We start from the raw sequence: 14,532 nt of genomic DNA, 5'->3' as shown, positions 1-14,532 counted from the left end.
GAACGCCCAGAGTATTTCACAACTGTGGTGAGCTATCAAGACCTCTCTGCCCCTCAGCTACAAGAACTCTGCAAATCAGAATTATAGATGATCAAGGTAAGGGGGAGTACAAGGTCAGATGGAAATGGTCTTTAAAGTTTAAGTAATTGTTAAACATAATACAACATTATACGTGAGAATGGATAAGAGTGTGGAAAGACAGCTTTGAAGATACACACAACAAGGCAGAATATAACCTAGCTTAAGAGCTTTGGGTTAGGAGAAAGGAGATTGGCTTTAGCATTCAGGCTGCTTGCCACTTTTCAAAAGACCTAAATATGCTGGAACCATCCAGTCCCCCACCCAAAGAAGCACCAACGGAAGCATTCATACCTCAATCTGTTTGTGGTTGTAAGAGTGGCCACCACCATGTTCAAAGGTGTCCAAATTCCTGCCAAAACGGTCACTTATGCCCTTTAGCCTTGGGTTAATTTGTGGGTGGGAGACATGACCCTTCTGTTTAATGGCATATTCAGAAAAAAAAAAAAAGACAAAACATACTGTCAGAACTCATGAAACAACATGGAATTCAATGCAGGGTATAGACCACATTAAAGAATGGAACACAGTCCTAGACCCAGGCCTCTCTGTTTTATGGAAACTGTTCAGAAAATCAGCCAGTGACTAGTTACTCCTGCCTTTACATCCAGAAAGTTCCACAGTACAGCTACAAAGCAGTGTGAGGAGAACCTGAGAAGGGTTTCCATGGGAAGGCCTCTTTTAAATCTCCCTCTGCTACTGGGAGTCCAGTATTGGGAGTGTGCAAGGCAAATGTCTGTGGAAAACATGTAGTTGGCCATCCTGCTTGCAAGCTGTGCCTGTCCCAGGTGCTTCTTGTGGGGACAGCTTCATCCTGCCCAGGTGAGGCTTATGACAAAAAGTTCTCCAGTGTAGCAAAATTTCTTTTCTTATTGGATTAACTGAAAATACTTAAAGTGGTGGTGGGGGTGTTTATTTGTCATTGTTGTTTGGGTACAACAGTGGCACGCTTTTTCTGTTCAAGTCTCACAGCAATAGCTACACAAAAATACTATCTGTCCATAAGCTTTTCCCTAGAATCAAAAGGAGCACTCAAATAAAAAGTATCCTTAAAGAACTTTGACCTGTATGGAAATTTAACTTATCAAGTATTTCTAACTATTTTAATGCTAAACTTTTACTGTTTTTGTTTTTACCACTGAATTTTATATTTAAAGCCAACTCTTGGCTTTAGCGAGGGTACTGGTGTTAGAAGTGTGCAAAGGCCACCCAATCCTATTCTAAATACTTCATTTTACTATGAGGAACATAAGGTGCAAATAATTTTCAGTCAGGTTCCAAACATGACTAGCTTGATAAACAAGAGACGCTGATCCAGAACTGATCTGGGCACCATGCCTAGACCTTTAACCCTGGCAAGAACAAGGTCATACTATAGACTCTGGAGCAATGTGTTTATATTTTGCTAAATAATCAAAGTAACTAGGAATAATGTCCCCTTATTCCATGAACTGCAAAAAGGAAAAGGCCCAGCATTGTCTCTAATCTAAAGCTGATGGTAGAAAAGCCAATCTGTATATTTGTGTATAATGGAAATATTGATAAGGAAAGAGCTAACACATCCAATAACAACTATCCTTAAACAATGTAAAACTGTTAACTTGCCAAAAGAGAGCACACAGTACCAAATCGAGTTTCACAGTGACATTGGGTTTCCTTTAAAAATGGCTGGAACTGGCACTTTTCTCTTCCATTTTCAGTATGCTAAGTACATAAGGTGTTAATTCTCTGGGCGATGCTTAAATATTATTTAACATTTATGCCATTATTTAGAATACAGCTGGACTGCAGGTTTCCACTAAAGCACTGGCCCCTCTCCCACACTTTTTCCCTCCTGGCACTTACCTGGAGCTGTAAAGGGCTGAGTCCAGAAGCAGCAGCAGCTGCCATTGTTGACGGAATGAACTGTACGGGGTAGTTATCACCTGTCGGAAAGAACAATGCGCACAGGTTCAGACAATGCACAGGGAATCGCAGCAGACAAGTATAAACATGGTCCTTGGATCGCCCAAGCTTTACAACACTGCCCTAAGCCCAAACATCTGCAGAAACAAAAGGCTTAGTTGGGCACGGGCTTGCGCTGCTGCCTTGGAACTTTTTGTTAACAGATAGCTGGTAGGCAAACTGGCAAAACATGAATGTGATGTTGAAAAAAGGCAAATGTGCAAGTCAAGCGTGTTCGCGCCACTACAAATCTTGTAATACATCATTTTTTTAAGAGGAAAAAAAATCTTAAAGCCAGGCTGACATTAGGCACACTGTGAAGAGAGGCTTTTCTCTTAGAGAAACAGAAAGTTTGGGCTTGGTATGTAAAATGGAGTGTCACAGTTCAAAAAAAAAAAAAAAAAAAGAAAAGGAAAAAAAAAAGACTATTTGCTAATGACTGGCCATAATGCTAAATTTTATTTCATAAGCAAAAATATGTTTTTAAATTCCCCCTGTAATGTGCCTAATCTCATCTGTCGGTGCTCTGAAATCCGGGCACGTCAGTGGCAGTACAAATCTGTGTCTTTCAGCTTAACCTTTAGTACTAGAGTAGTGAAGCCTAGTGCAGGCACCGATTGAATCACTTCTGGTGATGAATTAAGTAACTACACATTTTTCACGAACTTCTGCACTGAAAAGCTGGGAGCAAGTGCTCTTCATGCCTTGTAGTATGGTGCATCAAGCCCAAGTCAACACCTGCCTAGAAGATCGAAATCTCTCCTGCGACCTGAGAACACAAGCCATGGCCAGAGACCCAAAGAGCCAAGAGGAAGGGATGAGGGACATATTGGAATGATGGTAAGTGAACTAAAAATTAATATTTGTGGATGAATCACACAGTATCAGTGATTTAATGTAGTAGCACTCTGGCTCCAACTACTTATTTAAAGTCAGTGTTATGTACTATCTCTAGGCTATATATTAATAGGATGTTCCCCCACACATTTTTGACATTTATAATAATCATGCTGTTTTGCATGAACTTTTCCACACTGAATGCTGAATGCAATAATGAAGAGACATTGCAGGAAGAATCCCAGGCACTAGGGTTGTCAAATAGAAAGCAAGAGAAACTCTTGTTTTCTGTCCGCATGGTGCTAATACCTGCAGCTTGCCTGGTGCCCTGGCTCCTTGGAACTCATCCTGCTTGCCATGGAAAGTGCTGCTCAGCTGGCCCAATGTAAATGTTAAGTTGCTTTCACTTTTAACAAATTGTTAGCTTCTGATCTGCGCGGTCTCTCTGCATCATATCCATAATACCTCATCAGACCATTGAGCACAGTGTGCGCCTGTACACAGTCCAGTAACAATTGGCTTCTGATTGCAAACGGAGTGCTGCTACAATGTACTCGCTAACGCCATATTGTGCCGGTCTCCTATGGAGTAATGTTCAAAATATCTGATCTTGTTTTTCCCCTTCCATGAGGTTGATTTTTGTCGGCCCTACTCTATGAGCTTTTTAAAAAAGATAACTAGGCAAAATTATTTTTAAAGTAAATGACTATCACTTTATGCTTAAATAAGTCTACTGATCTTCTTGATATTTAAACTAAATTATCTGAAGAAAAATATCTTGATCTAAGCCAAATGGTAATTTTTTTGGTAGATATCTTATCAGCTTTAAAAAAAATCTACAAATGATACTGAATTAATGATGTTTCAAAAATAGAGGAGGAAAAAACATTCCACCCATCAACACAGACCTCCTCCCCAAACATTTTAAAGCTGTTCTTTCTTTAAATGTCATGCATTATTCATGCAACTCTACACCACAACCCCCTCCCTAGAAGTTTAATACCAGTGGCTTTATTTGTACTAAAACATTTTTCATGTCAAACATATTTTAAAAAATCAAACTCTGAAAGAATTCCCCAGGGCACTCCTTCTCCATAGCTGTCATGCCACTGTGCCGTGAAATAGTCGGCTTTTTACATGGTTTCTGGCTTGCCAGTTAATTTATGACTGTCTCTACCACACCCTGTAGTACTCTCCAGCTCACCTGCTGGCTACAAACAGCTTTCTTTCCACTGTTGACAAGCATATTTTGAAAATATTTTTAACCTTTCTGCGGGTTTGAATCTGCATATCTGAATAGATCTTCAGAAAGCTATTTCTTCAGAACCCATCATTGTATCAGTACTAAAAGTCAAAATGAGTACATTAGAGCAATGGAGTATATCACCAAGGATGGTTAGAAGAGGGAGGGGGGCAGAAAGGCAGGAGACAGGGAAGAGAGTTAGCCCTAGAAGAAAAAAACCGTAAGAGGGAGAGGAATTTTAGAGCAACATGAGTTTAGTTTGTGATAACAAAGCTACATGCTTCCTCCTACCCACTCTAGTTTTCTTTGTAACAGTTGATCAAGAAAAGTCTGCAGTGGCTGACTTGGCAGGAAATCAGCAAACATGTTGCAGCAATTTTTTTCAGATTTGTCTCTGGGTGTGAAATGTTTGCATGAGGGCCATTCTTTTTCCATTTGTACAAAGAAAGAAGCAGCCTGTTGAAACAGGTTTGCTTTAGGCGTGACTGTAATCTGGCCCTTGTTACCTCGTCTAAGCAGATGTTCCCCAAACACCAACCTGAGAAGCAAGGGTCATCCTCTAAGCCCATCTTCAGACCATCCAGCTACCATTACAGAGCAAACACAAGACAGAATTGAGACCCACATAAATGTGGCTGACACTGGCTTCATTCAACAGAAGAGGCAACAAGCCTCTGGCATCTCCTTTTTACCAAGAGTACCAAATGAGACAGAGATGCGGGAAGAGAGTAAATTCTTAACTTTCCAGAGACACTGATATAAAGCCAATTTACCACCAAAGAAGAACATATTCCAAGAACCTAAAACATACTAGATACCTCCCAGAATATTCCTAGTGGATAAATGCATCCTAGTGGGTGCATTTCATATAGAAATCCTACTTTCTAGAAAGAGTTGTTTAAAAAGCAGAAAAACACAGTCAAAATCTCATGAATAAAATTCTGTCCATCTATTTTAATTATTTGGAGAGGTATGGAATTGGGAGAATCACACATCTTAAGATTTTTTAATTATAGGTATAAATACACTCTATATGTCATTTTGAGACTTAGGAGAATTAGAAGGGAGAAAGAAAATCAGAACTAGGAGTGAGGACTCAGAGTCTTCAGTAACTACATCAAGATGAGAATAAAGACTATCTCATTTTCCACCCTCTAACATTCTCAATGTTATACATTCCTAACTTCACAAATTATTATGGTGGCATCATAAAAAGTTGACAAACCTATGTGCCAAACTTCCATGAGCTGTCACTGTTGTTGTCACTATACAAAAGTTTCTAATACAGACTTGAACGTGTCACTTTTGCACATCATCTCTTGGTTCTCTGAGAAGATAAGGTAGGTCCAAGACTTATCCCTGTGTGATGCTGCATTGTAGCAAATGTTTTCAGGTAATATGTGGTATGTTTAAAACCCAAACACACCTGTTTAGGGCACCAAAAAATTAGAAAGCATTATGATATAGACTGCTGAGACCAGCATGTTATCATTTCTCCTGCTAAATTTCTCTTGCACTCATCAAATACTATTACAGTCGAAAAGATTTTGACCTCAGTTTTATTTGTTTATTTAACTATCACATACATTGTCCTACATGTCTCTTATAAGGCTAAGAATTGCGGGCCATATTTAGCTCTTCACTTACTTTGTGGCTTCATCTTAGACCCTTGGCCAATCATCTGAAAACCATGACATTTTCATTACGGCAGTTAAGTAAGTGAATATGAGTGAACATGTATAACCCACCTCCATAAGAAATCAACTCAAATGACAACTCAAAGCTCATGTCTAACTATGGCTCATGTGTGACAGAATCTCCACACATAAGAAGACATAGGAAATAATCCCTGATGTTCATGACACAAGTTACTTTACACAGTTGAACATATCTTCTAGCTGGACCTTGGCATTCACACTGAGAAAAAAAAAAAAGAGGCATTGATGGGAGCACTGAAGAAATGCTTTCATTCTAGATGTGTGGGTTCAATTAAACAATGTTCCAATGTTGGTGACACATCTCTACTTCTGGAAGACAGTGATGACTGGCTTTGTAAGATGTTTGTATGGGCTCACATGCAAAATTACTTTTTAAACAAACAAAAAACTTAGAGTTACGTAATATCATACCCATTTAGACTATGCTCCAAGAATATGAAATATCTGGTCAAAGAACTTGAGCCTGAATGCTGATGCCAGCATTTTTGAGATTGAAGCCTTAGAAGACTTAACTAACACTTAAAATTTCAGTCTATTCTTTTTATTTAATAAAACAGAATACCACTTATCCCCTTATATCTTAGAACTATTATAAAAATTAATGTGATTACTCACACACAAGGGGTTATCTTGTCAATCAAATGGAATGCAATAAAAGAAACATTAGCTAACAACCGCAAGCATTGTATGCCAGCCAATCAAACAACTCAGAAAAAAAAAAAAAAACCAGAAAATACAAAAACTACCTAACTACTCAAGCACAAATAGAGAAATCTCAGCACACCTATAACAAATAGAGAGATTGAATTAGTAATCAAAGTTCCCAACAAAGAAATACCTGGACTAGAAGAATTCTCTAACATTCGGTCAGATGCCAAAGAAGGAGTTATACCGATCATTCACAAACTAGCATGTCATAGGAAAAGAGAACTTTAAATCAATATCTGTTACAAATGTAAATATAGTATCCTTAAGAAAACAAGCAAATTCAATCTAAGAGAATACTGAAAGCAGTATTTGCCATAATAAGTAGGATTTATCACAAATGTTACAAGATGGTTCCATCTGAGCAAATGAAAAGCATTAAAATTATAAAACAAAGGTGTAAGGGTGAGTCCTGCATGATCATCTCAAAATTATACAGAAAACATATTTAGCCATTCCATGGTAACTCTCAGAAGTGAGCAAAAGTAAAACTCAACATGACCAAGAGTTAAAGGTTGCAGCTAACCCTGTACTCAATGGCAAAAGCACTAAAAGCTTTGCCTCTAACATCAGGACAAGACAGCAATACCCATTTCACTGATGTCATTCAGCATTGCCTTGGAAGCTCCATCTAGTACTACTACACAAGAAAAATATGGAGAATATCCAAACTGGTAAGAAAAGTAAAAAGATAAAATCTATTTTAGAAAACACACAGAGAAATTAACACACAAAAGCTCAATTTAGTTATTTGTGCCAGGAATAAAAATAAATAAACCAAAAAAGAAAGAAATTCAATTTATAATCTTGCCTAAAAGAATTTAACACCTGGGTGTAAATCTAACCTAAGAGGTAAAAAGAGTTACACCCTGAAAACTATAAAACACTGTTGAAATAAATAATGAAGGCAAAAAATTACCTAAGCGTCCACCAACTTAAAAAATGGGGGAAAATGTGAGATGGAGACAATTGAACATTTTTAACCATAAAAGGATAAAGTGTGTCATCTGTGACAACATGTATAAAACTGGCTATCATTGTGTTGAGTGAGATGAATCAAGGCACAGAAGAACCAGGCATATGTAGATATCTAAAGTCAGTGGATCTCATAGAAATTGAAGGTAGAATAGCAGTTGTCAGAGGTTCAGAAAACTTGAAGGCAGGAAGGCTTATGGGCAGTCTGATCAGTTAGGAGAAATGAAACCAGCCATCCCACTGTACTACAGGATGACGACAGATCATGAATGTGAAGTATTATCTATCTCAGAACAGAAAGAAAGGTTTTAAGCCTCTTAGCATTTAAAAAAATTACAAATGTTTGAGAAGACCGGAAGGCTTCTCTTGACTGAACACTGTATGATCTATTCATGAACAAAAACATATACTGGGGGTGGGGGGCACCATACATATGCACAATCCTCATTTGTCAGTGGGTATTTTTTAATTCAATATAAAGAAAAGACAGAAATACACAGAAAGAAGTATCTGTATTAATAAGAAGACAACACTAAGATCTTAACACTATTCAAAGAAATCTACACATTCAAGGGAATCCCTATCAACAATCCCTTTTTACAAAATGTGAAAAGTAGTTCTTAGGCTCATATTACAAGGGTCCCTCAAAACAGCAATGATCTTTCAAAAGATGAGTAAAAGCGGACTAACACCTTGCCATTTACTACAAAGCCACAGTGGTAACACAGCATTGCACTGACATGGAGACAGGCTGGCCAACACAGTAGAATGGCCAGTTCAGAAACAAACCCACACAAATACATTTAATTTATTTTTGAGAAGTTGCCACAACCATCAAAAGAGGTCGATCTTTTCAACAGATGGTGTGAGAAAAACTGGATGCCCACCTGCACAAGATGTGGGCATCTAATTCGCACATTTTATGTATGGCTTTCTCTTACATGGTAGCCATATAGTAAGCTCTGGGTATTAGCATGGAGTAAGGAGGACATGTGAGGCCTGTGTGCAAGCACGCATCCTGCTCTTAGGACCTCTGAGGAAAAGTAAGGGGTGATGGTCAGACGTGATGGTTTTACGCTCCCAACTACATGTGACAGTTGTCAGCTGCGTCATCCCTAGAATGCAAAGGAGGCTGGACATGATTTTATTTTTCAGGTAAGCCAGCTCTGTTCTGATGTACACACTGTCAACTGTGAAGGGGAGTTCTTTGATTTCAAACACCCATGTGCAAATGTATTTACAGTCTCCCTGATTATTGCATCTCATCTCACAAGGTAAGCAAGCAGAGCAACTAATGTATAGGCTTCATGTTTGGGGCCCCTGTGGATCCCTATCTAGAAGGATGTCTCTAATTATAGAACCAATATAAGAATAAAACTGAGGGCCCAGAAGTTAGTAAAGCTACTTCTAGAGAAGCCAGTCTGAGGGATGCCCCCTGAAGCCATGCTCGGCGTCCCACCAGTATGCCTCCTCAGCTACTTGAAGGTAGGAGATCTCATGTGGACTGCACCATAGTTGGTGCATTATAATTTCCACAGATGTAGGTCATATCACCCAGAGGGGAACAAAGACTCAGAACCCTGAATATATTTGTGACACATAGGATCCAAAATGGCCCATTTAAACAAGCAGTATCACCCACAATGGTCCTCGCTTCCGGAAATCAGGACAGTTGTTCAACCAGCTAAATCGGTTTACTCAGCTCACAAACACCAAGAAGGTATGGCTGTTCTTGAAAGAGTGGAAGAAGCAAAAAGAGAAGATTTTATGTTCTATTTTGTAAGGCCCAAGGAGACACTTGTTCCACTTCTCACTTAGGGGACACAGTTATGAATGCATGAGACTGTCTCAGACTGTGTATCTTTCCAAATCTAACAGTTGCTCACGTACATTTCAAGAGAAGTGACCATGATTCAGTTTGGGTCAAAATGTTTGCTTGTCTGGACTACAGTCCAATAGCGTTTCCCCAACTCCTATTATTACCACAGGCTACACTGTTTAGTTTCATAAATCTGTGAGTTCTCTACTTGTAGCTTAAGTGCGTATATTTCTAGTCTATTTCAAAGATAATTTTATCTATAAAAAGATTAGGTTATCCAAAGTACTAAAGGACTTAAAATTTAGATTAAATTACTTGGTGTAAGCTTGGGGTTAATAGAAAATACCTTGAGAGAGCAGCTTGCTTGTGATTGAGAATCTTCCTTCAAATCTAGCCCCATTGAGCTGTTCTCAACATGTTTAGCCAGCCTAACCAAACACAGCTTTGTACACAAGGACACAACTTCAAGTTCACTGAAAGTCACTAAATTCTGCACAAAATTATTACCTCCAAACCTTCCCATGACATGGTACAACCTCATCAACGCCTTTGGGGAAGAAACAACTTTAATTCACTGAACACATATCACCATCTACCCCCATGAGAAACGATGCCTCGCTGTAATAAAATTAGGCAACTTAACAATAAGATGACTATTGTAGCAGAAAACAAGGCCCATGTGTGATTCTGAGCTAGGAGAATATTAATGTAAAGAATATAAACCGACAGACAATATGTGTGTGCAGTTTACTGAAAGGGTGCCTAAGACTGGGTCAGGAGTGCCGGCTCACACTCAAGATGAAACAATTAGCTTAGTTTACGACAATGTCCAAAATGACGCTGCTGTAAAGGAATAACTCAGAGCAAGAGCACTGATGAACATGTTCTCTTACATGAATGCAAAGGCCAGCATTATATGGCTCATGTGAATACAGACCCAGGACACCTAGTGTAAAATGTGGAAACCAGAAATATCTCAGATTTTAGAATATTTGCATAGACTTACTGATGAAGTGAAAATTGATATAAAGTGTTTTAAAAGCCTTAACTTTTCAACATCACTGTGACACACCCGGTTTCTGATTTCAGAACACTTTCTTTTTCAAATCCAAGATATATTCACCCTTGAGTCATTTGTATCTGAAGGCTTTTTAATCAGCCCTTAGATAGACCAGTCCCTTAGAACAGCATCCCCCGGATTATCTGAGCCTCCCCCAGATTCCTTTTCTCACAGGGAAGGTAGTTCCCCACCAAACACAGAGAGACGTGCCTGCCTACCACACAGAGGCATGCCTGGTCTGAAGCAGTTACAGCTCTAGGTTTGCTCCTGGGCTGTTTCATCAGCTTCCGTAGAATCTCAGCAAGGTGCTTTATATCTGAGGCTTAAGACTGTAAAATGCCTTTGTTCATGTTCTAAGCCACATATGCAAAGCAACTGCTGCCCTCAGATTGGCTGTACCCTGACTAGGTGGTTCATATAATCAGGCTAATATGTTAAAAAAGAACTTGACACAGAAATTATTAATGAGCAGAACAAGGCCACTACCTCAGAGCTGGGGTCACTAAAAAAAAGGCACAAATGAAATTGAGGTTGGCTTCTGTGTACTTGGCTATTTTCTTATATTGGGTTCCTTTGGCAACCTATCTTTAAACATTTAAAGCCATGTTTACAAGGAGGCTCTGAAAGAGCTTCAAACCATTATGCCCCTAATTGAATTCCCCAGGAGTCCAGTAAACTCAGAGGAAAAAAGAAAAATCATAACATTTGCTAAATCATCTCAAAGCATATTTCACTACAAGGTTATGTGACCTGTTTTTTTTTTTTTTCCTTAGGTTCAAGGATGAATGAAGACTATTACTGAATGCTTCATTATTTACACCAAAAAAAAAAAAAAAAGAAAAAGAAAAAGAGCTTTACCCATTAGTGGTGAGCTAATTAAATCAGCAGTTTAAAATTTTTTTTTCCAAAAGAAATATTAAAACAAAAACAAAAACAAAACAAAACAAAACAAACAAACAAACAAAAAACCCAGCAGCATTTTCTACTGAATGTGAGTGAAAGCTCGAGGGGGAAGAAAAGATCTGTGGACAACCAAAGACATGGCTATCTGGTAATCAGTAAAGGAGTGAGAGAGGAACAAGAACCTCACAGGACTTCAGATGCGAGTTCAAAACAAACACAAATGAGAGAAGAGAAAGTAAAAGTTCTAGAGACCGGGTACTTAGCACAATGCCTCCCTGGTTCTGGTTTTACTTTAAAATGTGCTTTTACTGTGTTTTTATCCATAGCTCCCTTGTCTGCTCTTGTGTTTGTTGTGACTACTAAGCAAAAACATGTGGGCCCCAGCATGTCCAAAGCATGTGCCGCGGCTCTCCACTTACCTGGCTTGTATGTTATTCCAGGGGGGAAGAGGAATCCCTGCTGGGCGGCAGCGGCTGCTGCCAGGGTCCGCTGGTCATGTGGAAAAATTGGGATCATGAGCGGAGGCATGTGCCCCTGAACCTGCTAAACAGAAGAGAGCCTGTGATCAGACAGGGAGCGGATGTTGCCAAGAAGCATTTCTTTTCCATTCTGGAGGTGCTCTGGTGCCCACATAGCCATCCACCTCTAACCTCTTTCCAGATCTAAAGCTGAGAAAATTCAGGCCAACTTCACCTAAGTCCTCTCCTTAGCTGTCATTAGCACATCAGTGCCATCTATTCACCATAGACTGACCACATTCCTGCTTCCTCCACTAGGTGGTTGACGGCCCTCTTCCCTTTTGACTTGCTTTTCTCACCTTCTTTCTTGAAAGAGAGAACAGGAAAACTAAATGATCTTTTCTCTCACTTTGTGGGTGAGAGGTTTTGCCCTTTCCCCTGCACTGCATCTAAGCTTCATTGTGAAAACAGTATTTAGTATCCTTGCCCAGAAAATAATGTCTAATTGTTATATATTCCAGAAGCTGTGTCTCCCTCGTTGAGGAGCTTCTTCCAAAGCCTCACTGCATTATATTAAACACAAGTGCTTCAGATTTAAGGCTACTATATCTTGGCGCCCAATTAAACTAATATCCTTTGCCATACACACCTCGATGTAACATATAAATTGCTTGTCAGCTTTATGCACTGCCATGTAGCTCAGTAATTATGGAGTTGTATCCACTGAGCAACTCATAATAAATCCTACTATATCAGATTTCATTTGACCTCAATAAACGTATCAAAGACCACAAAAATGCAAAAGAGAAAAATATTCACTCTACATCAGTATTTGTACTTCATATAAAGGAAATCAGAGCTATGACAGAATCATGCTCCTGAAAATCACATTTTAATTCCCCAGCTCCCTTCTTCACTCTAGAGTGCTGCCCTGGTTCCAGCATAGCAGGGCAGAAAGGCTTTGTCCTAGCTTTTATGGCATGGTTCCACAGGTTAACCTATGGGACTTTCTTCATTTAAAGATCAGAACAGAGATGTGTCAAAAGGCACAGTCTTTTGGTTCATACAGATTCATGGCTTTTTAGTAGCACAGAATGACTATGTTATACACTACTTAAGATACAAATGTTTTCCAGCAATTCTACAAGCCCCAAATGCTTCCTCTGTCTAAATTCCTAAATCTCTTCTTTAGGCAAAATTCCATATATGAGCTGATTCCCCTGTCTAAATGGTACCTGCTTGCCTTCTCCTCTCCTCACCCTCCATAGTCAGGAACATCGTGCAAATGCTATGTGGCTCTGAGAGGTTTCATTTGCCCACAGTCTTTCTCTGGGGAATGCCCTAAGACATGGGTTAATAAAGGGCAAGCAAAAAATAAACACTTTACAGTATTTTTCTGAATTCATTTCTCAGGAAAATCAACTTATAATAAAAAGGTCTTTGTGCAATTACTACCTTGCCAGTGGGGCGTGAAAGAAACTAGCTTTGAGCAGCTATTTCTTCTATTTTAGCTGAGGTAAGCCCAAGCTTTGTACATGGGAGAACAAACTTTGTCTGCTTAGATTGGAGCTGAGCCTCTAGCGCCCACGTCTCACTTTTAACCTGGGAGAAAAGCACTAGGTTTGCTGTTCAGCCCCAGTTTGCTGTGACCCTGTACCCATGTGAGGTGACCAAGACGAAAGAGGCAAGTTCCACGCCAGAAGACAAAAACCAATGTCCTTCGAATTAACCGCTGCACATCAAAGGACATGTAGTCCTATCATGTGCCTAGAGTACCATGGAGATGCCTTACACCGAAGTCGAGGCAACATATAATGGTGGGGAGTCTGCATGGTTTTTTCTTGCTTTCTTTCACCTAACAATGAAATAAGTTACTACTATGTGTGAGGGATTTGAGAAGCTGCTGAGGAAATCACTGCTATTCAGCTTAAGAGAGAGAGAGAGAAGATAACATGTTGTGTGTCATGTATGAAAATGACAGTGATACTAAGCAATTACAGGAAAAGAATGAGTCTCAAGAGGAAAGGCTTTAGGGAAGCATTGTACAAAGATGAATTTTTTGATCAGTTTATCCTGCAATGGCTCTGAGATGGGGCAGCACCTGCCCTTTCCCTAGAGGAGCTATATACTTCTACATAAATCATGTGTGTGTGTGTAAACATATGAAAAACATTTGGAGCCATTCCAACTTTGTGATTCTATGAATTGCTAAAAGCTAGCATTAAGAAGACAGTGTTAATAGAGTGTCACAAGTGGGATGTCTGTATCATGCCACCTCCCCAAGGCTCAGGGACTATCACAGAAGAGTGAGCAGAAAGATTCTAAGAGGTAGAAGGAAGGGAAGATGGGAGAAAAGCACTGTCTTCAGGATGTGATAGGATTGCTGTGTTATGGACTCACAACAGCTATGCCTGTACAAGATAAATCCAGTCAATGTTCCAGTGTGGAAGGAGAAGGAGTTCATGAGCCTCTACCTCTAACTGAGCAGCAATGGGCAGTTGATGGCTTCTGGGATACTTTTCTTTAAGGATGTAGCCTCTGTAGGTTGCCCACACTCTAGTTGATGGTCCTACAGGAGAACATGGGCAGTAAAAACTGTACTAGATGAGTTATTTTAAAAGGACAGGGTTGGTGGGGAGGCCGGAGATGACTCAGCAGTTAAGAGCACTTGCTGCTTTGGGGGAGGACAAGGTTTAGTTCCCCAGAACCCACTTGGAGGCTTGCAACCATCTGTTACCACCGTCCCAGGAAACCAATGCCCTCTGCTAGCCTCAGTGGGCACCACGCATGCA

General features: G+C 39.7%; 1 protein-coding gene across 5 annotated transcripts in view; it reads right to left on the bottom strand.

The window, feature by feature from the left end:
- The window catches only part of Sox6 (SRY-box transcription factor 6), a 379,078-nt gene that overhangs the window by 109,131 nt on the left and 255,415 nt on the right, over positions 1 to 14,532 (bottom strand). For 2 of the 5 annotated variants that reach the window (XM_060366990.1, XM_060366988.1), the window contains exons 7-9: positions 11,702 to 11,825; positions 1,924 to 2,003; positions 373 to 495 (exon numbers count right to left, since the gene is read on the bottom strand). In XM_060366990.1, coding sequence (XP_060222973.1) covers positions 373 to 495; positions 1,924 to 2,003; positions 11,702 to 11,825 — 327 coding nt within the window. The remainder of the gene's footprint in view (positions 1 to 372; positions 496 to 1,923; positions 2,004 to 11,701; positions 11,826 to 14,532) is intronic. The other 3 variants (XM_060366989.1, XM_060366991.1, XM_060366992.1) reach the window with 3 other exon arrangements.

This window comes from Meriones unguiculatus, chromosome 14 (assembly GCF_030254825.1).
Source record: "Meriones unguiculatus strain TT.TT164.6M chromosome 14, Bangor_MerUng_6.1, whole genome shotgun sequence".
NCBI classification, from domain to species: Eukaryota; Metazoa; Chordata; class Mammalia; order Rodentia; family Muridae; genus Meriones; species Meriones unguiculatus.
This window is presented reverse-complemented; position numbering and strand designations above follow the sequence as displayed.